At 46.0% G+C, this 27,743-nt stretch overlaps 1 protein-coding gene across 6 annotated transcripts in view; it reads left to right on the forward strand.

Moving 5' to 3' along the window:
• PLA2G4C (phospholipase A2 group IVC) overlaps positions 1-27,743 on the forward strand; it is a 193,384-nt gene that overhangs the window by 141,173 nt on the left and 24,468 nt on the right. For all 6 annotated transcript variants that reach the window (XM_044275078.1, XM_044275064.1, XM_044275089.1 and 3 more), the window contains 3 exons: positions 8,373-8,513; positions 9,639-9,692; positions 14,325-14,363. In XM_044275078.1, coding sequence (XP_044131013.1) covers positions 8,373-8,513; positions 9,639-9,692; positions 14,325-14,363 — 234 coding nt within the window. The remainder of the gene's footprint in view (positions 1-8,372; positions 8,514-9,638; positions 9,693-14,324; positions 14,364-27,743) is intronic.

A 27,743-nucleotide genomic window follows, 5' to 3' on the forward strand; every position in this document is an offset into this window, starting at 1 on the left:
GCTGCCGGACTAGTGCCTGCAGCCTATCAGAGGCCGGCGCAGGCGGCGTGATGACGTCATCACGCCGCCTGAGCCATACAGCGTGGGACACAGGCCTGAAGAGGCCTGCATCGCATCGCTGACATGGAGGTAAGTATGTGTGGGTTTTTTTTCTTAATTATATACAATGCTTTTACTGGCACCTGGGGGGGGGGCTATTACTGGCAAAGGGGGGCTATTACTGGCAAAGGGGGGGTCTCTTATTTCTGGCAAAGGGGGGTCTCTTATTACTGGCAAAGGGGGGTCTCTTATTACTGGCAAAGGGGGGTCTGTTATTACTGGCAAAGGGGGGGCTGTTATTACTGGCAAAGGGGGGGCTGTTATTACTGGCAAAGGGGGGGCTGTTATTACTGGCAAAGGGGGGCTGTTATTACTGGCAAAGGGGGGCTGTTATTACTGGCAAAGGGGGGCTCTTATTACTGGGGGCTGTTATTACTGGAGGCTCTTATTACTGGCTCAGAGGGGCTGTTATTACTGGCACAGAGGGGCTCTTATTACCGGGGGGGCTGTTATTACTGGCACCGGGGGGGGCTGTTATTACTGGCACCGGGGGGGCTGTTATTACTGGCACCGGGGGGGCTGTTATTACTGGCACCGGGGGGGGGGGGCTGTTATTACTGGCACCGGGGGGGCTGCTATTACTGGCACATGATTGGGGGCACTATAGGGGCATCTACTGAGGCCACAAAGAAGGGGTATTTTATATGGGCTCTCTGTACAGTACAATTTTATACTGGGACACATTATGGTGGGTACTATGGGGAAGGGGGGAGAGGAGTACTATGGGGTCATCTACGGGGGGCACTAAGAAGGGGTATTTTATACTTGCAAATTATGGGGGACACTGAGGGCATCTACTGGAGCATTTTATACTGGTACATTATGGGGGGCACTAGGAGGAAGGAGGGTGTGGAGGACTATGGGGTCATTTACTAGGGGCACTATATAGGGGTATTTTATACTGGCACATTATGGGGGCACTATGGGGACATTAGCTCAACTGGGGGCATTACAAGGGGGTATTTTTTGCACTGTCACATTATAAGGAGAATTATTACTACTGGGGGGGGGCATTATGGTGGGCTTTATTACTCCCCCATGGTATGACCCCCTAGTAGCAGCACCATCCTCTCCCTGCTCTGCTATCCCTCTGCCCCTTCTCCAAATACTTATTATGAAATCTTTCTCATTAGGATAAAACACATCAGCTCCGCCGAGCCCCCCAACAAAGTGTGGAAGTGGCGTCCGAGATCCCGAAGGGCCAAGCCAAGTAACTGTGAGTGTTCATGTGAAATATGTTTGTTATACACATATAGCCTACACTGTGCCACACAATATACAGTATACCTCTACACTGTGTAATCTGTTCTATAAGCACCATTGTTTTGTGGCGGCGGACAGAAAATAATCTGAAAGTGCCCCTCCCGAGACCAGGCTCTGGATCCGCCACTGAGTGTATGTTGCTTTGTTCCTCTCTCATCAGCATTCCTGGCAGCGATCTTCCTTCCTCTGGACAGGATCAGGGTCTTGGACATGATCAGCTTCACTTAGCTGCAGCTCTGGTCACTGAGGGATGCTCTCACACCTGGATGTCTTCAGATTCTGTGCTCACACAGTTCCTTAGTTTTCACCTCCCTCTAAGATGGCTGCTCTTTCCTCCTTCTCTCCAGACTCTGTGTAAAACCCCACCTCTCTCATGAATGTGTGTGTATATATATATATATATATATATATATATATATATACACTATAGCTGTGTTTAGGAAACGGTGGCATCTTGTGGCCAAACAGCAGAATGTCAGTCCAGAACATTTAATTTAATCCACACAGTGTTCAAACAATGAGAGCTGTTTCCCCATCTCACAGCTTAATAAGGATGATGATTACTGTGGGGGGCCTAAGTGGAGTCTTAACAGAAGGCCCATTGGAATTTTACTAGGACTAATCACTGTACAGATGCCCTTTCAGCCCCCACAATAATAATCCTCCTTATTAAGCCATCCCTATTTAGGCTCCATGCCCCCAGCCAGCCTCACTGGGGTGTTCTAGTTATGTGAAGCTATAACTATTAAATCGGTGGAGGTCCTACCACTGGACCTCAACCAATCTTGAGAACAGGAACCCCAAACTCTGTGGAGCCCCCAACATAAACAGAATGGCTGGTTGGGCATGCACGCAGTCGCTCAATTCATTTCTATGGGAGTTCCAGAGACAGCCGAGTACAGGTTCCCTAATTGGCTAACAAAGATATGGGTATGATGTACATAGTGCACTATATCAAATTGTTCTTCTCCCATACTCCACCAATCTAAATTAATATGGACCTGAAATAAATAGTTTTGTATGTGTCAGTCAATATCCCATACACTTTCCAGACAGTGCTCTTAAAACTATAGAATGTAGCAGCACAGCCTAAAACAGAGCCAACTGCGCGTGGTCTGATGGTTCGCCCACGCACCCTGATCACTGATGAGTGAACGCACATCCGGCGCTCTAATTGGCTGAAGCCTGGTGTACATCAGCTGTGGCCGTGAACCAGCCTCCACACTGTTCATTGCCTGTGATAGAGTGAATGCTACTCATTCTTACAGGCTGCCCACTGTGTGCATCCCACCAGCGCAATTCAGTGAATAATTCACTGAAAGGCAATGGTGGGATGCACTCAGTGCGCTGCCTGTGAGAGTTAATGGCAATGTATGTAACAGCCAGACGGCAGTTTAGCACCCTGGGCAACTGCCCCCTGCCTCCTCTTCCCACGCTACGCCACTGTTCTTTGGTCTTTAACAATGCCATTTGTTTGCCTATTTTTAAGTTATCCGAACTGATGTGAAAAATCTCATCTAACAAAATTTGCGTTTTAATCACCCGTACATTCATGAACACATGCAGGCCTGGCTTCCGTCAACCATACTCAATCTAACCATACCTTTTTTGTATGCATTAAACCTTACCATTAGTATAAAGCAGCCATTACTGCATCTTGGCTTATTATGATTATTATATTGCCCCCAAACTCAATACGATAATAATTTTGCAGCTTTATTTGTATAAATATTTGGTCCCACTTGACAAGGATGCTGGGCTTCTCTATACTTGGCTACCAGTCAGGGACAGGACTCATCTTAGGTTAATATGCATATGTATCAAATCAGGTTTTTTACACAATAAAAGCACACAGAGCTATGGGGGACTGGATATTGTGGATGTGCTAGCGGCCATCTAGCAACCCATGTCCTCAGCTCTATGCACAAAATCCTGGTGACAGGTTCCCTTTTAGGTTCATTGATATGCAAGAGCCAATAAGGCTATCACATGATGACTCCTGTCCACAGCCAAAAGCTCCTACAATGAGCATGAGCACATCAGAACTGAACCATAGGGCAATGAAAGAAGGTGTTGAATCACGGAACACCTTAAGGACCAGGCCATTTTTTGCAAATCTGACCAGTGTCACTTTATGTGGTGATAACTTTAAAACGCTTTAACTTATCCAGGCCATTCTGAGATAGTTTTTTCGGCACATATTGTACTTCATGACACTGGTAAAATGAAGTAAAAAAAAAATTGTATTTATAAAAAAAAAATACCAAATTTACCAAAAATGAAGTAAAAAATTGCAAATTTCCAAGTTTCAATTTCTCTACTTCTATAATACATGGTAATACCTCCAAACATATTTATTACTTGACATTCCCCATATGTCTACTTCATGTTTGCATCATTTTGGGAATGATATTTTATATTTTGGGGATGTTACAAGGCTTGGAAGTTTGGAAGCAAATCTTGAAATTGTTCTGAACTTTTCAAAAACCAAATTTTTAGGGACCAGTTCAGGTCTGAAGTCATTTTGTGAGGCTTATATAATAGAAACCACCCAAAAATGACACCATTCTAGAAACTACACCCCTCAAGGTATTCAAAACTGATTTTACAAACTTTGTTAACCCTTTAGGTGTTCCACAAGAATTTATGGAAAATACAGATACAATTTCAAAATTTCACTTTTTTGGCATATTTTCCATTTTGATAATTTTTTTCCAGTAACAAAGCAAGGGTTAACAGCCAAACAAAACTCATTATTTATGGCCCTGATTCTGTAGTTTACAGAAACACCCCATATGTGGTCGTAAACCACTGTACAGGCACACGGTAGGACACAGAAGGAAAGGAATGCCATACGGTTTTGGAAAGGCAGATTTTGCTAGACAGTTTTTTTGGGACACCGTGTCCCATTTGAAGCCCCCCTGATGCACCCCTAGAGTAGAAACTCCATAAAAGTGACTCCATCTAAGAAACTACACCCCTCAAGGTATTCAAAACTGATTTTACAAACGTTGTTAACCCTTTAGGTGTTCCACAAGAGTTATTGGCAAATAGAGATGACATTTCAGAATTGCAATTTTTGGGAAAATTTTCCATTTTGCTATTTTTTTTCCAGTTACAAAGCAAGGGTTACCAGCCAAACAAAACTCATTATTTATGGCCCTAATTCTGTAGTTTACAGAAACACCCCATATGTGGTCGTAAACTGCTATACGGGCGCAGGGCGCAGAAGGAAAGGAATGATTTTTTGGACACCATGTCCCATTTGAAGCCCCCCTGATGCACCCCTAGAGTAGAAACTCCAAAAAAGTGACCCCATTTTAGAAACTACAGGTTAGGGTGGAAGTTTTGTTGGTACTAGTTTAGGGTACATATGATTACGATATTGCACTTTTTGTGAGGCAAGGTAACAAGAAATAGCTTTTTGGCACCGTTTTTTTTTGTTATTTACAACATTCATCTGACAGGTTAGATCATGTGGTATTTTTATAGAGCAGGTTGTCACAGACGCGGCGATACCTAATATGTATACAATTGTTTTATTTATGTAATTTTTACACAATGATTTCCTTTTTGAAACAAAAAAAAATGGTTTAGTGTCTCCATAGTCTGAGAGCCATAGTTTTTTCTGTTTTTGGGCGATTATCTAAAGTAGGGTCTCATTTTTTGTGGGATGAGATGACGGTTTTATTGGCACTATTTTGGGGTGCATATGACTTTTTGATCGCTTGCTATTACACTTTTTGTGACATAAGATGACAAAAAATGGCTTTTTATACACCATTTTAATTTTTTTACGGTGTTCACCTGAGGGGTTAGGTCATGTGATATTTTTATAGAGCCGCTCGATACGGACGCGGCGATACCTAATATGTATACTTTTTTTTATTTATGTAAGTTTTACACAATGATTTCATTTTTGAAACAAAAAAAATCATGTTTTAGTGTTTCCATAGTCTAAGAGCCAGTTTTTGGGCGATTATCTTGGGTAGGGTATGATTTTTGCGGGATGAGATGACGTTTTGATTGGCGCTATTTTGGGGTGCATATGACTCTTTGATCGCTTGCTATTACACTTTTTGTGATGTAAGGTGACAAAAAATTGTTTATTTAGCACAGTTTTAATTTTTTACGGTGTTAATCTAAGGGGTTAGCTCATGTGGTATTATTATAGAGCTGGTCGATAGGGACGCGGCTATACCGAATATGTATACTTTTTTTAATTTATGTAAGTTTTTCACAAAAATATCATTTTTGAAACTAAAAAAAAATCATGTTATAGTGTCCCCATAGTTTTTTTATTTTTTGGGCCATTGTCTCATGTAGGGGCTCATTTTTTGCGGGATGAGGTGACGGTTTGATTGGTACTATTTTGGCGTACATGCAACTCTTTTGATCACTTTTATTATCTTTTTTGGGAAGTAAGGTGGGCAAAATTTCAATTTCCTGATAGTTTTTATTTTTATGGCGTTCTCCGTGCGGGGAAAGTAACATGACCGTTTTATAGATCAGGTCGTTACGAACGCGGCGATACCTAATATGTGTATTTAATTTTTTACATTTTTATTTAGTGATAAATGTGTTTTTATTATCTTTACTTTTTTCACTTTTTTTACATTTTTGGGACCCAGACCCACTTGGTTCTTGAAGATCTAGTGGGTCTGATGTCTGTATAATACAGTACAGTACACTATATATGGTACTGTACTGTATTTTACTTACACTGAACAGATCTATGCCTTTAGCATAGATCTGTTCAGCACCATGGACAGCAGGACGCCTGAGAAGGCGTCCTGTTGCCATGGGAACCTTCCCCGTCTGCCACAACTGAGCAGACGGGGAAGGGGAAGGAGGGGAGCTCCCTCCCTCTGTCCCCCCATCCATCTGGGGGCTGCAAAGGCACAGCAGCCCCCTGATGGCAGAGGGAGGGAGCTCCCTGACTTAACCCTTTCCATACCGCGGTCTGTACGGACCGCGGTATGGAAAGGGTGAAACTGCTGACATCGCAGCGATGTCAGCCGTTTATACCAGAGTGTCAGCAATGTGCTGACACTCTGGTACCACTGACCACCAAAGAATATTCAGCGGGAGGCGGGCGGGGGATCGCGATCCCGCCTCCCGCAACTGCCCGCACCGCCCGCAAACCGCCCCCCTGCACCCCGCCGACATAAAAGCATTCAGGGGTGCAGGGGGGGGGGTAAAAAAATTGACTTTGGCCATTTTTAAGCTTCTGATCCCTGCAGTCAGGGACTGCAGGGATCAGAAACTACAGAAAGCGCTGCAAACCGCAAGTCTGAATTGACCTGCGGTTTGCAGCGATCGCCGATACGGGGGGTCACAGGACCCCCCTCGGCATTGACCCTGGGTGCCTGGCTGTGTGTAACAGCCGGAACTCAGCTCTGTCACCATGTCTGCAGACATGGTGACAGTTTAATGCGAGGACGAGTATACTCGTTGCTCCAGGACGAGTATACTCGTCCAAGGTCCTGAAGGTGTTAACATATTGTGGAAATGTGTAATTTTTATCTGAGAAAGCACTATATGAAGCAGGCAAGCCAGTGGTGTGATACTCTGGGCAATGTTCGGCTGGGAAACCTTGGGTTCTGCCATTCATGTGGAATTTACTTTAACATATACTGTACCACCTACTTAAACATTCCTCCATGGCAACAGCATTCCTTCATGGCCATGGGCGCTTTCAGCAGGATGTGCCCTGCCACACTACAAAAGTTGTCCAGGAATGATTTGAGAAACATTATAAAAAATTCAAGATTTTACTATGCCTACAAATCCAATCCACCGTCTGCTACTAACATATTGGTGCCAGATACCACAGGACAACTTCAGAGTTCATGTGGAATCCATGCCTCCATGGATCAATGCTGTTTTGGTTATCACGAGAGGGGCCTACACAATATTAGGTTTTAATTTTTTTTTCAGGCTCCTGATATTGATGGCCTACCCTCAGTATAGGTGTTTAAAGGGGTTATCCAACACTTAACTTTCTTAACAGACCCATTCAGAGTGGCTGGATCCTTGGTGGGGTTCATATTTACCTGGTCCCCACCACTGGATTTCAGCTGCATCTCTCTGTGGCCACCTCTGTAGGTCCCCAGTCTCTGGGAATAAACATCTGGTTGACGGGTGTCACATGACCGCTGCAGCCAATCATTGGCCGTGAGTTATGACCCGTGTGGCATGTGGCCCGGTGATGTACTGCATGGGTGACTGGATGCAGCAGTCATGCATGTGATGCCAGTCAACAGAGTCCCGGGACCTGTGGAGGCAGCTATGCAGTGATGCAGACAGAATCCAGCAGCAGGGACCAGAAAAGTATAAACACCCCTATGGGTCCAGCCACTGAAGAGGTCAGTTAAAAAAGTTTTGTGTTGGATAACCTCTTTAATATACTATTGGTGACACTCCAACACCCCGCACCCCCACCAATCAGGTGTTCCCTGCATCCTCCGGCACCGGAACTAGCACTTTGAATGGACCTGGAAGCACAGCTCTGTTCAAAGTGTAGTGGCCATGCTGGGTTACTGCAGCTAATCTGAATTGGAGCTGAGCTGCAGTAATCATGCACTGCACATCCACAATACCCAGTCCCCATAGCTCTGTGTGCTTTTATTGTGTTAATAAAATGATTTGATACATATGCAAATTAACCTGAGATGAGTCCTGTACGTGAGATGAGTCAGGGACAGGACTCATCTCAGGTTAATTTGCACATGTATCAAATCGTTTATTTTACACAATAAAAGCACACAGAGCTTATGGGGACTGGGTATTGCAGATGTGCTAGCGGCCATCTAGCAACCCGTGTCCTCAGCTCTATACACAAAATCCCGGTGACAGGTTCCCTTTAATGTTATGGCTGATCAGTGTATATCTCTATATATGAGTATGACAGGAACTATTATATAGTAATAGAATGTTTTACGGCTCATGAATGTCCAGTTACACAGTGACTTTATTTATGATTGCGGTAACTGTGAAATTTATTACAGGGGCCTGGTTCGAGTTTACACCTCACCTGGTTGGATTCCCAGCATACAATTCATTTGTCAGAACTGAGCTCCTGGGCAGTCAATTCAGTGAAGGGAAATTAGTGAAGAATTATCCAGAGTGGGACATCTGTTATCTCCAAGGTAAACTATAAGATTAGGAAATACAAAGATCTCGAACAACCAGGAGCATTAGTTTTCAGCTACCATAAATATATTGCTAATTACTAGTGGTTGCACATTTACTTTTGGGGATTTTACAAGTAAACATACACCAGACATGTATGGTGTGGTTTCAGCACCATAGCTATGGGATGCAATGTTTGCCATATAATAGTTGGGTAGTTCTGTTACAGGTTTTACCTTGGGGCCCATCGGATTGAAGTCATGCCTCTGAATGCTCAATACTCCAGAAATGCGATCATTGGTGCCTCTCTTCCTCTTGTGCCATCTAGTGGAATAAAAAGTAGCTGGAAGGTGTTGCAAGATATTGAGATTACATACAGAGCCACTGTAAAAGCAGCATGAGATATAAACCCTTCATACTGATCTTGCATATTTGTAATGTGACTCCTGATGCTTGGTGAGAAATTGGACATCTGGATCCTAGATGGCATCCCAAGGTTATGTAGCCCAACAGTCATCCTGTCCTGTATCCTGCTCTCACGCATCACAGCCTAGTAGCCCATTTCTTACCCTTGGTGATCGATTGCCTATTTTTCATCTCTTAGTGGTCCAGGGCCATGATCATCTCTTTTAATCCAGTGGCCTTTCATCCTTAAAGATTTTAACTGCTTAGATTTTTGGAACTGGTTATGTTGTCTGATGTCACCTCTTTCTGAGATATCCAACATCTGAAAATCATTTGTCATATGAGCAAAAAGTTGTCCGCATGGTGGAACCTATCTCTGGTGGGTCATATTTCAGCTGGCTACATTGTCTGAATATAAAGGGACATTGTGGCTCCTTCAGCTTACTGGCCCTATAGCAGCAGTTTTCACTTCAATAATGGTAATGGTGCTCCATAGAATTTTGTATACTTCAGTTAACAATTGCCCAGTTTCAGTGGAAATTTATGGCTTATATCCAGGGCTTGTACGCTTGGAATGTGTTTTCACTTGTTCCATTAAACCTGCCTGTGTAGTAGAGTATGCATTTCAAGCACAGAACAAATGGGATAGCCATATACACTGTATAAACAAACAGTCTGTTATAATACTGCTTAGTAGCCCATATACCGTACAATTCATGTTTTTCTTTTATCCATAGGAATGTGGGGCAGTGCGCCTGCAAATAATAATGCAATTAAAAATTTCATCAAAGGCAAGTATTATAACAAGGAATAAATATAACAAGGAATAAAGCATTATACATTTGATAACACACATTCATCAGGTAGAAGCGTTAGCCATAATTGCAGGGGAGTACCAATAGAGGGTGTAGAAGTAACAGTCACACTTTGCTAAAGTGGTAGGTGCAGTTCCTGTTAGGGTGAGTTTACATCTGTATTGAAATTTTCTATTTTCTATTTAGTCATAGAAAAATGGCCAAATCCATCAAGTGATCGACACCAGCGTTATCTAAGCCCCCCACTGATTTATAATTTGTTCTGTCAGGTTCTGTCATGGTGTCTGCCATTTTGAGAGGAAGAATAGCGCTGTATTTTTCTTATCAAATTTGACAGAATATGCAAAAAGCCTCAGACGCAGATGTGAACAGAGCGCCTTAACGCTTTCGCCTTGAGGCCCAGGAGCTTCCCTTTATGCCTCTGAATTTTAGGAATCTACTGCTGAGAGCTGGACTAATGTACTGCACACGTTCGGGGAAGAGGAGGGAAAACTACAGACATTATACAAACCGGATTCCCAAAAAGTTGGGACACTATACAAATCGTGAATAAATACTGAATGCAATGATGTGGAGGTGCCAACTTCTAATATTTTATTCAGAATAGAACATAAATCACGGAACAAAAGTTTAAACTGAGAAAATGTACCATTTTAAGGGAAAAATATGTTGAATCAGAATTTCATGGTGTCAACAAATCCCCAAAAAGTTGGGACAAGGCCATTTTCACCTTCACTGGCATCTCCCCTTCACTCAACAGACGTCTGGGGACCGAGGAGACCAGTTTCTCAAGTTTAGAAATAGGAATGCTCTCCCATTCTTGTCTAATACAGGCCTCTAACTGTTCAATCGTCTTGGGCCTTCTTTGTTGCACCTTCCTCTTTATGATGCGCCAAATGTTCTCTATAGGTGAAAGATCTGGACTGCAGACTGGCCATTTCAGTACCCGGATCCTTCTCCTACGCAGCCATGATGTTGTGATTGATGCAGAATGTGGTCTGGCATTATCTTGTAGAAAAATGCAGGGTCTTCCCTGAAAGAGATGACGTCTGGATGGGAGCATATGTTCTAGAACCTGAATATATTTTTCTGCATTGATGGTGCCTTTCCAGACATGCAAGCTGCCCATGCCACACGCACTCATGCAACCCCATACCATCAGAGATGCAGGCTTCTGAACTGAGCGTTGATAACAACTTGGGTTGTCCTTGTCCTCTTTGGTCCGGATGACATGGCGTCCCAGATTTCCACAAAGAACTTTGAATCGTGACTCGTCTGACCACAGAACAGTCTTCCATTTTGCCACACTCCATTTTAAATGATCCCTGGCCCAGTGAAAACGCCTGAGCTTGTGGATCTTGCTTAGAAATGGCTTCTTCTTTGCACTGTAGAGTTTCAGCTGGCAACAGCGGATGGCAAGGTGGATTGTGTTCACTGACAATGGTTTCTGGAAGTATTCCTGAGCCCATTCTGTGATTTCCTTTACAGTAGCATTCCTGTTTGTGGTGCAGTGTCGTTTAAGGGCCCGGAGATCACGGGCATCCAGTATGGTTTTACGGCCTTGACCCTTACGCACAGAGATTGTTCCAGATTCTCTGAATCTTCGGATGAGGTTATGCACAGTTGATGATGATAGATGCAAAGTCTTTGCAATTTTTTGCTGGGTAACACCTTTCTGATATTGCTCCACTATCTTTCTGCGCAACATTGTGGCAATTGGTGATCCTCTACCCATCTTGGCTTCTGAGAGACACTGCCACTCTGAGAAGCTCTTTTTATACCCAATCATGTTGCCAATTGACCTAATTAGTGTTAATTGGTCTTCCAGCTCTTCGTTATGCTCAAATTTACTTTTTCCAGCCTCTTATTGCTACTTGTCCCAACTTTTTGGGGCTTTCTTGACACCGTGAAAATTTGAATCAACGTATTTTTCCTTTAAAATGATACATTTACTCGGATTAAACGTTTGATCTGTCATCTACGTTCTATTACAAATAAAATATTGACATTTGCCATCTCCACATCATTGCATTCAGTTTTTATTCACAATTTGTTTAGTGTCCCAACTTTTTTGGAATCCGGTTTGTAATACAGAGTATAGCTTTAAAGGCTATGCACACCTTTATGGGCAATTTTTTTATTATTATTGCATTGTACTTACTTTGAACTAAAATCATTTTTCCAATTGTTCTTTATTAAAAAAATGGAACCCTTTTTTCTTTACAAAACTGAGATTCTCTGGTAGCAGCCTGTGGATTTTCTGTCTTTTCAATCATCTGGGGAGCTGACGGGCTCCTTATCTCTGCACCCTGACATTATAAACACTAATTATAGCTCAGTTCTTATCATAAGAATGTGGCTTAAATAAGTGTTTTATGACCTCTCAGTAGTTTAGAGATAAGGTTTATCAGGGGCGAACACAGAAAGCAGAGGGTCCCTGTGCAAAGAATGTGCCTCCCCCCCAAACCACACATACAGACGTAAACCTATATAATACATGCATAATCCTGGAAGACCAAGCAGCATATAAGGACCAGGAGTGCAGCGCTGGCCCAGAAAGCAACATTTAATGAGTACAATACCAATGAAAAAGGGGGGAAAATGAAAAAATATATATAGATACAGTGACCCCTTTAAGGCTACACTTTTGGCCAACAATGTGTTGTTGAAGTGTCTTAAAATCACAATCCAAAAATTGCAAGAAATTTAGCAGGTTGGATTTTTTGAGACCATCAGGTCACGGCCCCATTTACTTTTACAAGTTGTGATGTATCGTAGTGTCACTGCAATCTTTGGCTGCACAATGTGGTTCCAGCCTAAGGGCCCATTTAGACAAATTTCGGATCCACAAAACACGGAGACTGGCCATGTGCGTCCTATGATAGAAAATGCCTATTCTTGTCTGCAATTGTAAACAAAAATAGGACACGTACTATCGTTTTTGTGGGGCTGCGGAACGGACATATGGATGCAGACAACACACAGTGTGCTGCAGGCATCTTCTGCATACCCGTTGAAATGAATGGATCCACACCCATTCTGCAAAATTGCGAACAGATGCGGACTACTTCATACAGCCGGCTGCATGACACACATACTGCAACCGCTCTTTTTCACACATCCTCACACATGCACTGTCACATATGCAGGCACTGTCACATACACACACAGCCTCAGATATGCAGGCACTGTCTCTTACACACACTGTCACATATGCAGGCACTCACATACACTGTCACATATGCAGGCGCACACACATACCACGTCACATATGCAGGCGCACACACATACCACGTCACATATGCAGGCGCACACACATACCACGTCACATATGCAGGCACACACATACACTGTCACATATGCAGGCACACACATACACTGTCACATATGCAGGCACACACATACACTGTCACATATGCAGGCACACACATACACTGTCACATATGCAGGCACACACATACACTGTCACATATGCAGGCACTCTCACACACACATACACGGTCACACATGCAGGCACACACATACACTGTCACATATGCAGGCACACACATACACTGTCACATATGCAGGCACACACATACACTGTCACATATGCAGGCACACACATACACTGTCACATATGCAGGCACACACATACACTGTCACATATGCAGGCACTCACATACACACTTGTACACATGCAGGCACTCACATACACACTTGTACACATGCAGGCACTCTCACACACACACATACACGGTCACACATGCAGGCACTGTCACATACACACACACTGACACATGCAAGAACTATTTTACACTACATTACATATATATCCCTTCCTCACCTCCTGGCTCTGTATTGCTGGTTCTTGTGTCCTTAGCCAGGCTCCTCCACCTCTAAGTAGCAGGGCTCGGTCTCCACACAGCAGCAGTGGGTCTTTCTTTCCTTCCTCACTGATTAGCAGAACTGGCCCATTGGAGGAGAGCCTGCCAGCGCTTTTGAGTGACAGTTTTTAGACCAATCAGCACTTCCAGTCAGTAAGGTTGGGTCCACAAGGTCCTATTTTTTGCTACGATTTTATCAAATTCAGACCCTGCGGACACAGTCTTACTGACCAGGAATGCTGATTACACTAAAACCTGTCAGCCCTTCTATGAATAAGCCCCTGAGCAGCACATTATGTTTCAGTCTGAAGTTCAGGAAGGGGGCCGCACTCTCCAGTAGACCAGTCCAAGCTGTATGGGCCCCATTGCACGCTGGGCCCTGCACAGGCAGTATGTCCACCCCTGGGTTTATTAGATGACTGGCACAAAGTAAAAGTACCAGTCAAACAGTTAGAAAAACAGTTAACCCTTTCTGACAGAATGGCTCAATATTTTTAATAAAGGCCAATTGAAAATATGATTTTAGCCCAAAATGAGTAAAATGCAATCATAAACAAGAATTGCCTCTGAAGGTGTACATGGCCTTTCACGTCCAAGTTTTACTACTATGTATGTTTTCTGGTCTCTGTAATTTTATTGTTATATAGAAGGCAGCACCACAACAAGTGACATATATATAGAGCAGTTTGTGTGCAATGTTAATGTATTGCTTCATTTGACCAAGATGCTTTTCTTTTAACAGACAGAATTCATAAACTTTTCCCGAATATTACAAATGAAGGTAAGAAACACCAGAATTATCCACCAAAAACATGGTGAAGTCATACACAGCTGTTTGTTGCAGTTTTTGAAACAAAGCCAGAAGTGGGTTGGAAGGGTATGAGAGAAAAGGCTTACAGTTCTTCTTCCTGCTGGATCCACTTTTCAAAAACTACATTAAATACTGCCACAAAAAGTTGTGTGAAATGATGCTGGGTCCCTACACATACTAATTTGCACTGGCATATTTTACCACAAAAAAGTCACCGAAACCGATAGTTTTTTTTTTTCCATACTGCCTATAATTTTCATGGCCTTTTCTAGCAGTGTTTTTCTCTAAACAACTGCGAGAACCACTTTTTTTGTGTGTGTGTGTTTTTCCTAAAGAGAAGGAGCTCGCAAAATGCCGTAGAAAGCACCAAAACATTCAGCATGCTGCCTTTTTCAGAATACATAAGAGACCCCCAAAAATGTCACTGACTTTCCATATCCTTTCCGCTAATATCTGGAGCTAGAATCTTTACTGCAAAAAAAGTGTAGAAAAACACCACTAAAAACTTTGTGTGAAGCTAACCTTACACTAAATATCTGTTTTTTAGAAAAGCCCATTAGGAGTCCCTCAAGTTCAAGGACATTATAAATTTTAAAGGGAACCTGACACCATAAAAATGCAGTGCAATCTGCAGGCAGCATGTTATAGAGCAGAAGGCGCTGAGCAGATTGTAATATAGTTTTATGGGAAAGATTCATTAAAACTAGAGTTGAGCGAACACCTGGATGTTCGGGTTCGAGAAGTTCGGCCGAACTTCCCTGAAATGTTCGGGTTCGGGATCCGAACCCTATCCGAACTTCGTCCCGAACCCCATTGAAGTCAATGGGGACCCGAACTTTTCGGTACTAAAAAGGCTGTAAAAGAGCCCAGGAAAGGGCTAGAGGGCTGCAAAAGGCAGCAACATGTAGGTAAATCCCCTGCAAACAAATGTGGATAGGGAAATAAATTAAAATAAAAATTAAATAAATAAAAATTAACCAAAATCAATTGGAGAGAGGTCCCATAGCAGAGAATCTGGCTTCACGTCACCCACCACTGGAACAGTCCATTCTCAGATATTTAGGCCCCGGCACCCAGGCAGAGGAGAGAGGTCCCGTAACAGAGAATCTGTCTTCATGTCAGCAGAGAATCAGTCTGCATGTCATATCAGAGAATCAGGCTTCACGTCAGCCACCACTGCAACAGTCCATTGTCATAAATTTAGGCCCAGCACCCAGGCAGAGGAGAGAGGTCCCGTAACAGACAATCTGGCTTCATGTTAGCAGAGAATCAGTCTTCATGTCATAGCAGAGAATCAGGCTTCACGTCACCCACCACTGTAACAGTCCATTTTCATAAATTTAGGCCAAGCACCCAGGCAGAGGAGAGAGGTCCCGTAACACAATCTGGCTTCATGTCAGCAGAGAATCAGTCTTCATATCATAGCAGAGAATCAGGCTTCACGTCAGCCACCACTGCAACAGTCCATTGTCATAAATTTAGGCCCAGCACCCAGGCAGAGGAGAGAGGTCCCGTAACAGACAATCTGGCTTCATGTCAGCAGAGAATCAGTCTTCATATCATAGCAGAGAATCAGGCTTCACGTCAGCCACCACTGCAACAGTCCATTGTCATAAATTTAGGCCAAGCACCCAGGCAGAGGAGAGAGGTCCCGTACAGAGAATCTGGCTTCATGTCAGCAGAGAATCAGTCTTCATATCATAGCAGAGAATCAGGCTTCACGTCAGCCACCAATGCAACAGTCCATTGTCAGATATTTAGGCCCAGCACCCAGGCAGAGGAGAGAGGTCCCGTAACAGACAATCAGGCTTCACGTCAGCCACCAGTGCAACAGTCCATTGGCATATATTTAGGCCAAGCACCCAGGCAGAGGAGAGAGGTCCCGTAACAGACAATCTGGCTTCATGTCAGCAGAGAATCAGTCTTCATATCATAGCAGAGAATCAGGCTTCACGTCAGCCACCACTGCAACAGTCCATTGTCATAAATTTAGGCCCAGCACCCAGGCAGAGGAGAGAGGTCCCGTAACAGACAATCTGGCTTCATGTCAGCAGAGAATCAGTCTTCATATCATAGCAGAGAATCAGGCTTCACGTCACCCAACATTGGAACAGTCCATTGGCATATATTTAGGCCCCGGCACCCAGACAGAGGAGAGGTTCATTCAAATTTGGGTAGCCTCGCAATATAATGGTAAAATGAAAATAAAAATAGGATTGAATGAGGAAGTGCCCTGGAGTACAATAATATATGGTTAAGGGGAGGTAGTTAATGTCCAATCTGGACAAGGGACGGACAGGTCCTGTGGGATCCATGCCTGGTTCATTTTTATGAACGTCAGCTTGTCCACATTGGCTGTAGACAGGCGGCTGCGTTTGTCTGTAATGACGCCCCCTGCCGTGCTGAATACACGTTCAGACAAAACGCTGGCCACATCTCTGCCATGCTAACCCTGCCCTCAGAGGAGCTGGCCGTGACACAGCTGCCTTGGCGACCTCTTGCTCCTCCTCTGTCTTGGCCTTGGGCTTCCACTTGTTCCCCTGTGACATTTGGGAATTCTCTCAGTAGCGCGTCTACCAACGTGCGCTTGAACTCACGCATCTTCCTATCACGCTCCAGTGCAGGAAGTAAGGTGGGCACATTGTCTTTGTAGCGTGGATCCAGCAGGGTGGCAACCCAGGAGTCCGCACACGTTAAAATGTGGGCAACTCTGCTGTCGTTGTGCAGGCACTGCAGCATGTAGTCGCTCATGTGTGCCAGGCTGCCCAGGGGTAAGGACAAGCTGTCCTCTGTGGGAGGCGTATCGTCATCGTCCTGCCTTTCCCCCCAGCCACGCACCAGTGATGGACCCGAGCTGCGTTGGGTGCCACCCCGCTGTGACCATGCTTCATCCTCATCCTCCTCCACCTCCTCCTCCTCATCCTCGTCCTCCTCGTCCTCCAGTAGTGGGCCCTGGCTGGCCACATTTGTACCTGGCCTCTGCTGTTGCCAAAAACCTCCCTCTGAGTCACTTCGAAGAGACTGGCCTGAAAGTGCTAAAAATGACCCCTCTTCCTCCTCCTCCTCCTCCTCCTGGGCCACCTCCTCTTCCATCATCGCCCTAAGTGTTTTCTCAAGGAGACATAGAAGTGGTATTGTAACGCTGATAACTGCGTCATGTTTGGAGTACTCGAAACAGCGCAACAGGGCACACAGGTCTCGCATGGAGGCCCAGTCATTGGTGGTGAAGTGGTGCTGTTCTGTAGTGCGACTGACCCGTGCGTGCTGCAGCTGAAACTCCACTATGGCCTGCTGCTGCTCGCACAGTCTGTCCAGCATGTGCAAGGTGGAGTTCCACCTGGTGGGCACGTCGCATATGAGGCGGTGAGCGGGAAGGCCGAAGTTACGCTGTAGCGCAGACAGGCGAGCAGCAGCAGGATGTGAACGCCGGAAGCGCGAACAGACGGCCCGCACTTTATGCAGCAGCTCTGACATGTCGGGGTAGTTGTGAATGAACTTCTGCACCACCAAATTCAGCACATGCGCCAAGCAAGGGATGTGCGTCAAACTGGCTAGTCCCAGAGCTGCAACGAGATTTCGCCCATTATCACACACCACCAGGCCGGGCTTGAGGCTCACCGGCAGCAACCACTCGTCGGTCTGTTGTTCTATACCCTGCCACAACTCCTGTGTGGTGTGGGGCCTGTCCCCCAAACATATAAGTTTCAGAATGGCCTGCTGACGTTTACCCCGGGCTGTGCTGAAGTTGGTGGTGAAGGTGTGTGGCTGACTAGATGAGCAGGTGGAAGAAGAGGAGGAGGAAGTCGAGTAGGAGGAGGTGGCAACAGGAGGCAAAGAATGTTGCCCTGTGATCCTTGGCGGCGGAAGGACGTGCGCCAAACAGCTCTCCGCCTGGGGCCCAGCTGCCACTACATTTACCCAGTGTGCAGTTAGGGAGATATAGCGTCCCTGGCCGTGCTTACTGGTCCACGTATCTGTGGTTAGGTGGACCTTGCCACAGATGGTGTTGCGCAGTGCACACTTGATTTTATCGGATACTTGGTTGTGCAGGGAAGGCACGGCTCTCTTGGAGAAGTAGTGCCGGCTGGGAACAACATACTGTGGGACAGCAAGCGACATGAGCTGTTTGAAGCTGTCTGTGTCCACCAGCCTAAATGACAGCATTTCATAGGCCAGTAGTTTAGAAATGCTGGCATTCAGGGCCAGGGATCGAGGGTGGCTAGGTGGGAATTTACGCTTTCTCTCAAATGTTTGTGAGATGGAGAGCTGACCGCTGCCGTGTGACATGGTTGAGATGCTTGGTGACGGAGGTGGTGGTGGTGTTGGTGGTACATCCCCTGTTTGCTGGGCGGCAGGTGCCAACGTTCCTCCAGAGGCGGAGGAAGAGGCCGAGGCGGGCAGCAGCAGAAGAGGCCGAGGCGGCAGCAGCAGAAGAGGCCGAGGCGGCAGCAGCAGAAGAGGTAGCAGGGGGAGCCTGAGTGACTTCCTTGGTTTTAAGGTGTTTACTCCACTGCAGTTCATGCTTTGCATGCAGGTGCCTGGTCATGCAGGTTGTGCTAAGGTTCAGAACGTTAATGCCTCGCTTCAGGCTCTGATGGCACAGCGTGCAAACCACTCGGGTCTTGTCGTCAGCACATTGTTTGAAGAAGTGCCATGCCAGGGAACTCCTTGAAGCTGCCTTTGGGGTGCTCGGTCCAAGATGGCGGCGGTCAGTAGCAGGCGGAGTCTCTTGGCGGCGGGTGTTCTGCTTTTGCCCACTGCTCCCTCTTTTGCTACGCTGTTGGCTCGGTCTCACCACTGCCTCTTCCTCCGAACTGTGAAAGTCAGTGGCACGACCTTCATTTCATGTGGGGTCTAGGACCTCATCGTCCCCTGCATCGTCTTCCACCCAGTCTTGATCCCTGACCTCCTGTTCAGTCTGCACACTGCAGAAAGACGCAGCAGTTGGCACCTGTGTTTCGTCATCATCAGAGACATGCTGAGGTGGTATTCCCATGTCCTCATCATCAGGAAACATAAGTGGTTGTGCGTCAGTGCATTCTATGTCTTTCACCGCTGGGGAAGGGCTAGGTGGATGCCCTTGGGAAACCCTGCCAGCGGAGTCTTCAAACAGCATAAGAGACTGCTGCATAACTTGAGGCTGAGACAGTTTCCCTGGTATGCATGGGGGTGATGTGAGAGACTGATGGGGTTGGTTTTCAGGCGCCATCTGTGCGCTTTCTGCAGAAGACTGGGTGGGAGATAATGTGAACGTGCTGGATCCACTGTCGGCCACCCAATTGACTAATGCCTGTACCTGCTCAGGCCTTACCATCCTTAGAACGGCATTGGGCCCCACCATATATCGCTGTAAATTCTGGCGGCTACTGGGACCTGAGGTAGTTGGTACACTAAGACGTGTGGATGTGGCAGAACGGCCACGTCCTCTCCCAGCACCAGAGGGTCCACTAACACTACCACGACCATGTCCACGTCCGCGTCCCTTACTAGATGTTTTCCTCATTGTTATCGTTCACCACAACAACAAAAATATTATTTGGCCCAATGTATTGTATTCAAATTCAGCTGAATATAAATTTGAGGCCTAGTATTTAGGCGCTGGGTGACCGGTATGGATTTACTGACAGAATTAGACTTGGAAATGCACAGTAGCATGTGTGTGAAGTTATTTTGAATGACCCTATGTGCACCTTGAATATTATATACCCTTTTAGGGATAGATTTCAAATAGCTCTGATATAGCAGAAACCACTAAATTCTGAAATTGCTAAATTGGGAATTGTATTTCAACCCAGAACAAAAAATGTGCTTTGACGGACACTAAATAACTTGCCCAGCCAGAACAGTACAGCGGTAACGACAGATTTAGCGGGATATAAATTTGAGGCCTAGTATTTAGGCGCTGGGTGACCGGTATGGATTTACTAACAGAATTAGACTTGGAAATGCACAGTAGCGTGTGTGTGAAGTTATTCTGAATGACCCTATGTGCACCTTGAATATTATATACCCTTTTAGGGATAGATTTCAAATAGCTCTGATACAGCAGAAACCACTAAATTAGGAAATTGCTAAATTGGGAATTGTATTTCAACCCAGAACAAAAAATGTGCTTTGACGGACACTAAATAACTTGCCCAGCCAGAACAGTACAGTGGTAATGACAGATTTAGCGGGATATAAATTTGAGGCCTAGTATTTAGGCGCTGGGTGACCGGTATGGATTTACTGACAGAATTAGACTGGGATATGGCCAAAAAATAAACACACTATTGCTGGTTAAATGCACTTGGTGTGACAGCTTGACCAACCACACTACTGAGGGTTAAATGCACTTGGTGACAGGCGCAGCTTGCCCCTGATGTAGTAAATGACCAAAAAATGAACAGACTATTGCTGGTTAAATGCACTTGGTGTGACAGCTTGACCAACCACACTACTGAGGGTTAAATGCACTTGGTGACGGGCACAGCTTGCCCCTGATGTAGTATATGGCCAAAAAATGAACAGACTATTGCTGGTTAAATGCACTTGGTGTGACAGCTTGACCAACCACACTACTGAGGGTTAAATGCACTTGGTGACGGGCGCAGCTTGCCCCTGATGTAGTATATGGCCAAAAAATAAACAGACTATTGCTGGTTAAATGCACTTGGTGTGACAGCTTCACCCTGATGTAGGCTTTAGCCAAAAAACAACCACACCATTGAGGGTTAAATGCACTTGGTCGCAGCTTGTGCTGGCACACCACAAGACACAAAATGGCCGCCGATCACCCCAGAAAAAAGTGACTGACAAACGGTCTGGGCAGCCTAAAAACAGTGAGCAATTGAGTATCAGCAGCTCAATGATCCACAGCTGCAGATCGATCAATTAATCAAGTCCTTTTGGAGGAGTTAATCTGCCTAATCTCGCCCTACTGTCGCAGCCGCAACCTATCCCTATGCTGATCAGAGCAGAGTGACGGGCGGCGCTATGTGACTCCAGCTTAAATAGAGGCTGGGTCACATGGTGCTCTGGCCAATCACAGCCATGCCAATAGTAGGCATGGCTGTGACGGCCTCTTGGGGCAAGTAGTATGACGCTTGTTGATTGGCTGCTTTGCAGCCTTTCAAAAAGCGCCAAGAAAGCGTCACAAAAGCGCCAAGAAAGCGACGAACACCGAACCCGGACTTTTACGAAAATGTTCGGGTCCGTGTCACGGACACCCCAAAATTCGGTACGAACCCGAACTATACAGTTCGAGTTCGCTCATCCCTAATTAAAACCTGTATTTTATTCATTTAAATTCCTGTTACTTCTGCATGTGGAAGTCAGGGGGGCGGTATTATCATTCACTGACTCACAGTCACAGAGGGAAGGCTGTCAGTCACTAATAGGACCTCCTTGATGTCAAAGTCCAGAATGAGCACAAAAATTATTATTATTTATTATTAAAGCGCCATTCATTCCATAGCGCTGTACATATGATAAGGGGTGCACATACATAATACAGACAATTGCACTAATCATAAACAAGATGAGTTACAAACTGGTACAGAAGGAGAGAGGGCCCTGCCCGTGAGGGCTTACAATCTACATGGTATGGGAGAAGGACATAGTAGGTGCGGGTTAAGTTGGTCATGGCGGTTTAGAGGCAGCAGGGTCACTGGTTGTAGGCGTGTCTGAAGAGGGGAGTTTTCAGGTTTCTTTTGACGGATTCCACTGTAGGTGAGAGTCTGATATGTTGGGGTATCGAGTTCCAGAGTATTGGGATGCACGGGAGAAATCTTGAAGTCGATTGTGGGAAGAGGCAATAAGAGGAGTGGAGAGAAGGAGGTCTTGTGAGGATCGGAGAGTGCGTGTGGGGGTGTATCGGGAAAGTAGCTCAGAGATGTAGGGAGGGGACAGGTTATCGACGGCCTTGTATGTATTTGTTAGTACTTTGAAGTGAATTTGTTGGGCAATGGGGAGCCAGTGAAGGGATTGGCAAAGGGGAGATGCAGAGGAGTAATAAGGTGAGAGATGGATTAGTCGGGCAGCAGAGTTGAGGATAGATTGGAGGGGTGCGAGAGTGCTAGATGGAAGGCCACAGAGGAGAATGTTGCAGTAGTCTAGGCGGGAGATAATGAGGGCATGTACAAGTATTTTCGCAGATTCAAAGTTAAGGAACGCACGGATGCGGGAGATGTTTTTGAGTTGGAGGCGGCAGGTGGTGGAAAGGGCTTGGATGTGCGGTCGGAAGGAAAGGGCAGAATCCAAGGTCACTCCAAGGCAGCGGGCTTTGTTGACTGGGGAGAGTGTGCAGCCATTGATCATGATAGATAGGTCTGTTGGGGGAGTTGAACAAGATGGGGGAAAGATTATGAATTCTGTCTTATCCATGTTAAGTTTAAGAAAGCGAGAGGCGAAGAAGGATGATATAGAAGATAGACATTGTGGGATTCTTGATAGTAAGGTGGTGATGTCTGGACCAGACAGGTAGATTTGTGTGTCGTCAGCGTAGGAGTGATACTGAAAGCCATGGGACTCTATGAGCTGTCCCAAGCCAAAAGTGTAGATAGAGAAGAGCAGGGGTCCTAGGACAGAGCGTTGCGGAACACCAACAGAGAGGGAATGAGACGAGGAGGTGGTGCGGGAGTGGGAGACGCTAAACATCCGGTCTGTGAGGTATGATGTGATCCAGGAGAGGGCCAGGTCAGTGATGTCAAGAGATGAGAGAGTTTGCAACAGAAGGGAGTGGTCAACAGTGTCGAAGGCAGAGGACAGGTCAAGGAGAAGGAGGACAGAGTATTGTTTCTTGGTTTTGGCTGTCAGTAGGTCATTGGTGACTTTGGTAAGGGCAGTCTCGGTCGAGTGGTGGGGTCGAAAGCCAGATTGTAGGCGGTCAAAGAGGGAGCAGGAGGAGAGGTGGGAGGACAGTTCTGAATGGACATGTTGTTCAAGTAGCTTTGAGGCATACGGAAGAAGTGATATGGGGCGATAACTGGACAAGGAAGATGGGTCAAGTGAAGGCTTTTTGAGGATGGGTGTAATGGTAGCATGTTTAAAAGCAGAGGGGAAGACACCAGAGTTTAGTTATAGGTTGAAGAGATGAGTTAGGGCTGGGATAAACACTGCGGTGAGGTTAGGGATGAGGTGGGATGGGATTGGGTCAAATGCACAGGTGGTCAGAGATTTGAAGAGTAGAGTGGAGAGTTTTTCTTCTGTAATGGTGGATAAGCGGGTTTTGGGAGAAGAGGACCGAGCAGTTGTGTAGAGGGTCTGTGGGAATTGTGTAGTAAAGCTTTCTCTGATGTGGACTATCTTTTGTTTTAAATATTTGGCAAAGTCCTCAGCTGAGAAGAGAGGAGAGGGTGGGGGCGCTGGGGGACGGAGAAGGGAGTTAAAAGTGCTAAAAAGTTGTTTAGGGCTGTGTGACAGGGAAGATATGAGAGATGAGAAGTAGGGATGAGCGAACCCGAACTGTATAGTTCGGGTTCGTACCGAATTTTGGGGTGTCCGTGACACGGACCCAAACCCGGACATTTTCGTAAAAGTCCGGGTTCGGGTTCGGTGTTCGTCGCTTTCTTGGCGCTTTTTGAAAGGCTGCAAAGCAGCCAATCAACAAGCGTCATACTACTTGCCCCAAGAGGCCATCACAGCCATGCCTACTATTGGCATGGCTGTGATTGGCCAGAGCACCATGTGACCCAGCCTCTATTTAAGCTGGAGTCACATAGCGCCGCCCGTCACTCTGCTCTGATCAGCATAGGGAGAGGTTGCGGCTGTGACAGTAGGGCGAGATTAGGCAGATTAACTCCTCCAAAGGACATGATTAATTGATCGATCTGCAGCTGTGGATCATTGAGCTGCTGATACTCAATTGCTCACTGTTTTTAGGCTGCCCAGACCGTTTGTCAGTCACTTTTTTCTGGGGTGATCGGCGGCCATTTTGTGTCTTGTGGTGTGCCAGCACAAGCTGCGACCAAGTGCATTTAACCCTTAATGGTGTGGTTGTTTTTTGGCTAATTCCTACATCAGTGTGAAGCTGTCACACCAAGTGCATTTAACCAACAATAGTCTGGTTATTTTTTGGCCATATACTACATCAGGGGCAAGCTGCGCCTGTCACCAAGTGCATTTAACCCTCAATGGTGTGGTTGTTTTTTGGCTAAATCCTACATCAGTGTGAAGCTGTCACACCAAGTGCATTTAACCAACAATAGTCTGGTTATTTTTTGGCCATATACTACATCAGGGGAAAGCTGCGCCTGTCACCAAGTGCATTTAACCCTCAATGGTGTGGTTGTTTTTTGCCTAAATCCTACATCAGGGTGAAGCTGTCACACCAAGTGCATTTAACCAGCAATAGTCTGTTTATTTTTTGGCCATATACTACATCAGGGGCAAGCTGTCACCAAGTGCATTTAGCCCTCAATGGTGTGGTTGTTTTTTGGCTAAATCCTACATCAGGGTGAAGCTGTCACACCAAGTGCATTTAACCAGCAATAGTCTGTTTATTTTTTGGCCATATACTACATCAGGGGCAAGCTGCGCCTGTCACCAAGTGCATTTAACCCTCAGTAGTGTGGTTGGTCAAGCTGTCACACCAAGTGCATTTAACCATCAATAGTGTGGTTATTTTTTGGCCATATCCCAGTCTAATTCTGTCAGTAAACCTATACCTGTCACCCAGCGCCTAAATACTAGGCCTCAAATTTATATCCAGCTAAATCTGTCGTTACTGCTGTAGCTGGTCAAGTTATTTAGTGTCCGTCAAAGCACAGTTTTTGTTCTGGGTTGAAATACAATTCCCAATTTAGCAATTTCCTAATTTAGTGGTTTCTGCTGTATCAGGCCTACTTTAAATACATCCCTAAAAGGGTATATCAGAATCAAGGTGCTGATAGGGTCATTCTCAATAACTTCACACACACGCTACTGTGCATATCCCAGTCTAATTCTGTCCGTAAAACGTATACCTGTCACCCAGCGCCTAAATACTAGGCCTCAAATTTATATCCTGCTAAATCTGTCGTTACTGCTGTACTGTTGTGGCTGGTCAAGTTATTTAGTGTCCGTCAAAGCACAGTTTTTGTTCTGGGTTGAAATACAATTCCCAATTTAGCAATTTCATAATTTAGTGGTTTCTGCTGTATCAGAGCTATTTGAAATCTATCCCTAAAAGGGTATATAATATTCAAGGTGCACATAGGGTCATTCTGAATAACTTCACACACACGCTACTGTGCATTTTCAAGTCTAATTCTGTCAGTAAACCAATACCTGTCACCCAGCGCCTAAATACTAGGCCTCAAATTTATAGTCAGCTAAATCTGTGGTTACTGCTGTGCCTGTATTAGTGTAATACGGTACCTAAATAGATAGCCAGATAGTGTTAGTTGTCTTTAAAAAAAGGCCTGAATTTGAATTCAATACATTGGGTCAAATAATATTTTTGTTGTTGTGGTGAACGATAACAATGAGGAAAACATCTAGTAAAGGACGCGGACATGGTCGTGGTGGTGTTAGTGGACCCTCTGGTGCTGGGAGAGGACGTGGCCGTTCTGCCACAGCCACACGTCCTAGTGTACCAACTACCTCAGGTCCCAGTAGCCGCCAGAATTTACAGCAATATTTGGTGGGGCCCAATGCCGTTCTAAGGATAATAAGGCTTGAGCAGGTACAGGCATTAGTCAATTGGGTGGCCGACAGTGGATCCAGTACGTTCACATTATCTCCCACCCAGTCTTCTGCAGAAAGCGCACAGATGGCGCCTGAAAACCAAGCCCATCAGTCTGTCACATCACCCCCATGCATACCAGGGAAACTGTCTGAGCCTCAAGTTATGCAGCAGTCTCTTATGCTGTTTGAAGACTCCGCTGGCAGGGTTTCCCAAGGGCATCCACCCAGCCCTTCCCCAGCGGTGGAAGACATAGAATGCACTGACGCACAACCACTTATGTTTTCTGATTATGAGAACATGGGAATACCACCTCAGCATGTCTCTGATGATGACGAAACACAGGTGCCAACTGCTGCGTCTTTCTGCAGTGTGCAGACTGAACAGGAGGTCAGGGATCAAGACTGGGTGGAAGACGATGCAGGGGACGATGAGGTCCTAGACCCCACATGGAATGAAGGTCGTGCCACTGACTTTCACAGTTCGGAGGACGAGGCAGTGGTGAGACCGAGCCAACAGCGTAGCAAAAGAGGGAGCAGTGGGCAAAAGCAGAACACCCGCCGCCAAGAGACTCCGCCTGCTACTGACCGCCGCCATCTGGGACCGAGCACCCCAAAGGCAGCTTCAAGGAGTTCCTTGGCATGGCACTTCTTCAAACAATGTGCTGACGACAAGACCCGAGTGGTTTGCACGCTGTGCCATCAGAGCCTGAAGCAAGGCATTAACGTTCTGAACCTTAGCACAACCTGCATGACCAGGCACCTGCATGCAAAGCATGAACTGCAGTGGAGTAAACACATTAAAAACAAGGAAGTCACTCAGGCTCCCCCTGCTACCTCTTCTGCTGCTGCCGCCTCGGCCTCTTCTGCTGCTGCCGCCGCCTCGGCCTCTTCCTCCGCCTCTGGAGGAACATTGGCACCTGCCGCCCAGCAAACAGGGGATGTACCACCAACACCACCACCACCACCTCCGTCACCAAGCATCTCAACCATGTCACACGGCAGCGTTCAGCTTTCCATCTCACAAACATTTGAGAGAAAGCATAAATTCCCACCTAGCCACCCTCGATCCCTGGCCCTGAATGCCAGCATTTCTAAACTACTGGCCTATGAAATGCTGTCATTTAGGCTGGTGGACACAGACAGCTTCAAACAGCTCATGTCGCTTGCTGTCCCACAGTATGTTGTTCCTAGCCGGCACTACTTCTCCAAGAGAGCCGTGCCTTCCCTGCACAACCAAGTATCCGATAAAATCAAGTGTGCACTGCGCAACGCTATCTGTGGCAAGGTCCACCTAACCACAGATACGTGGACCAGTAAGCACGGCCAGGGACGCTATATCTCCCTAACTGCACACTGGGTAAATGTAGTGGCAGCTGGGCCCCAGGCGGAGAGCTGTTTGGCGCACGTCCTTCCGCCGACAAGGATCGCAGGGCAACATTCTTTGCCTCCTGTTGCCACCTCCTCCTTTTCGGCTTCCTCCTCCTCTTCTTCCACCTGCTCATCCAGTCAGCCACACACCTTCACCACCAACTTCAGCACAGCCCGGGGTAAACGTCAGCAGGCCATTCTGAAACTCATATGTTTGGGGGACAGGCCCCACACCGCACAGGAGTTGTGGCGGGGTATAGAACAACAGACCGACGAGTGGTTGCTGCCGGTGAGCCTCAAGCCCGGCCTGGTGGTGTGTGATAATGGGCGAAATCT

Source organism: Bufo gargarizans, chromosome 1 (genome assembly GCF_014858855.1).
Source record: "Bufo gargarizans isolate SCDJY-AF-19 chromosome 1, ASM1485885v1, whole genome shotgun sequence".
Classification (NCBI taxonomy): Eukaryota; Metazoa; Chordata; class Amphibia; order Anura; family Bufonidae; genus Bufo; species Bufo gargarizans.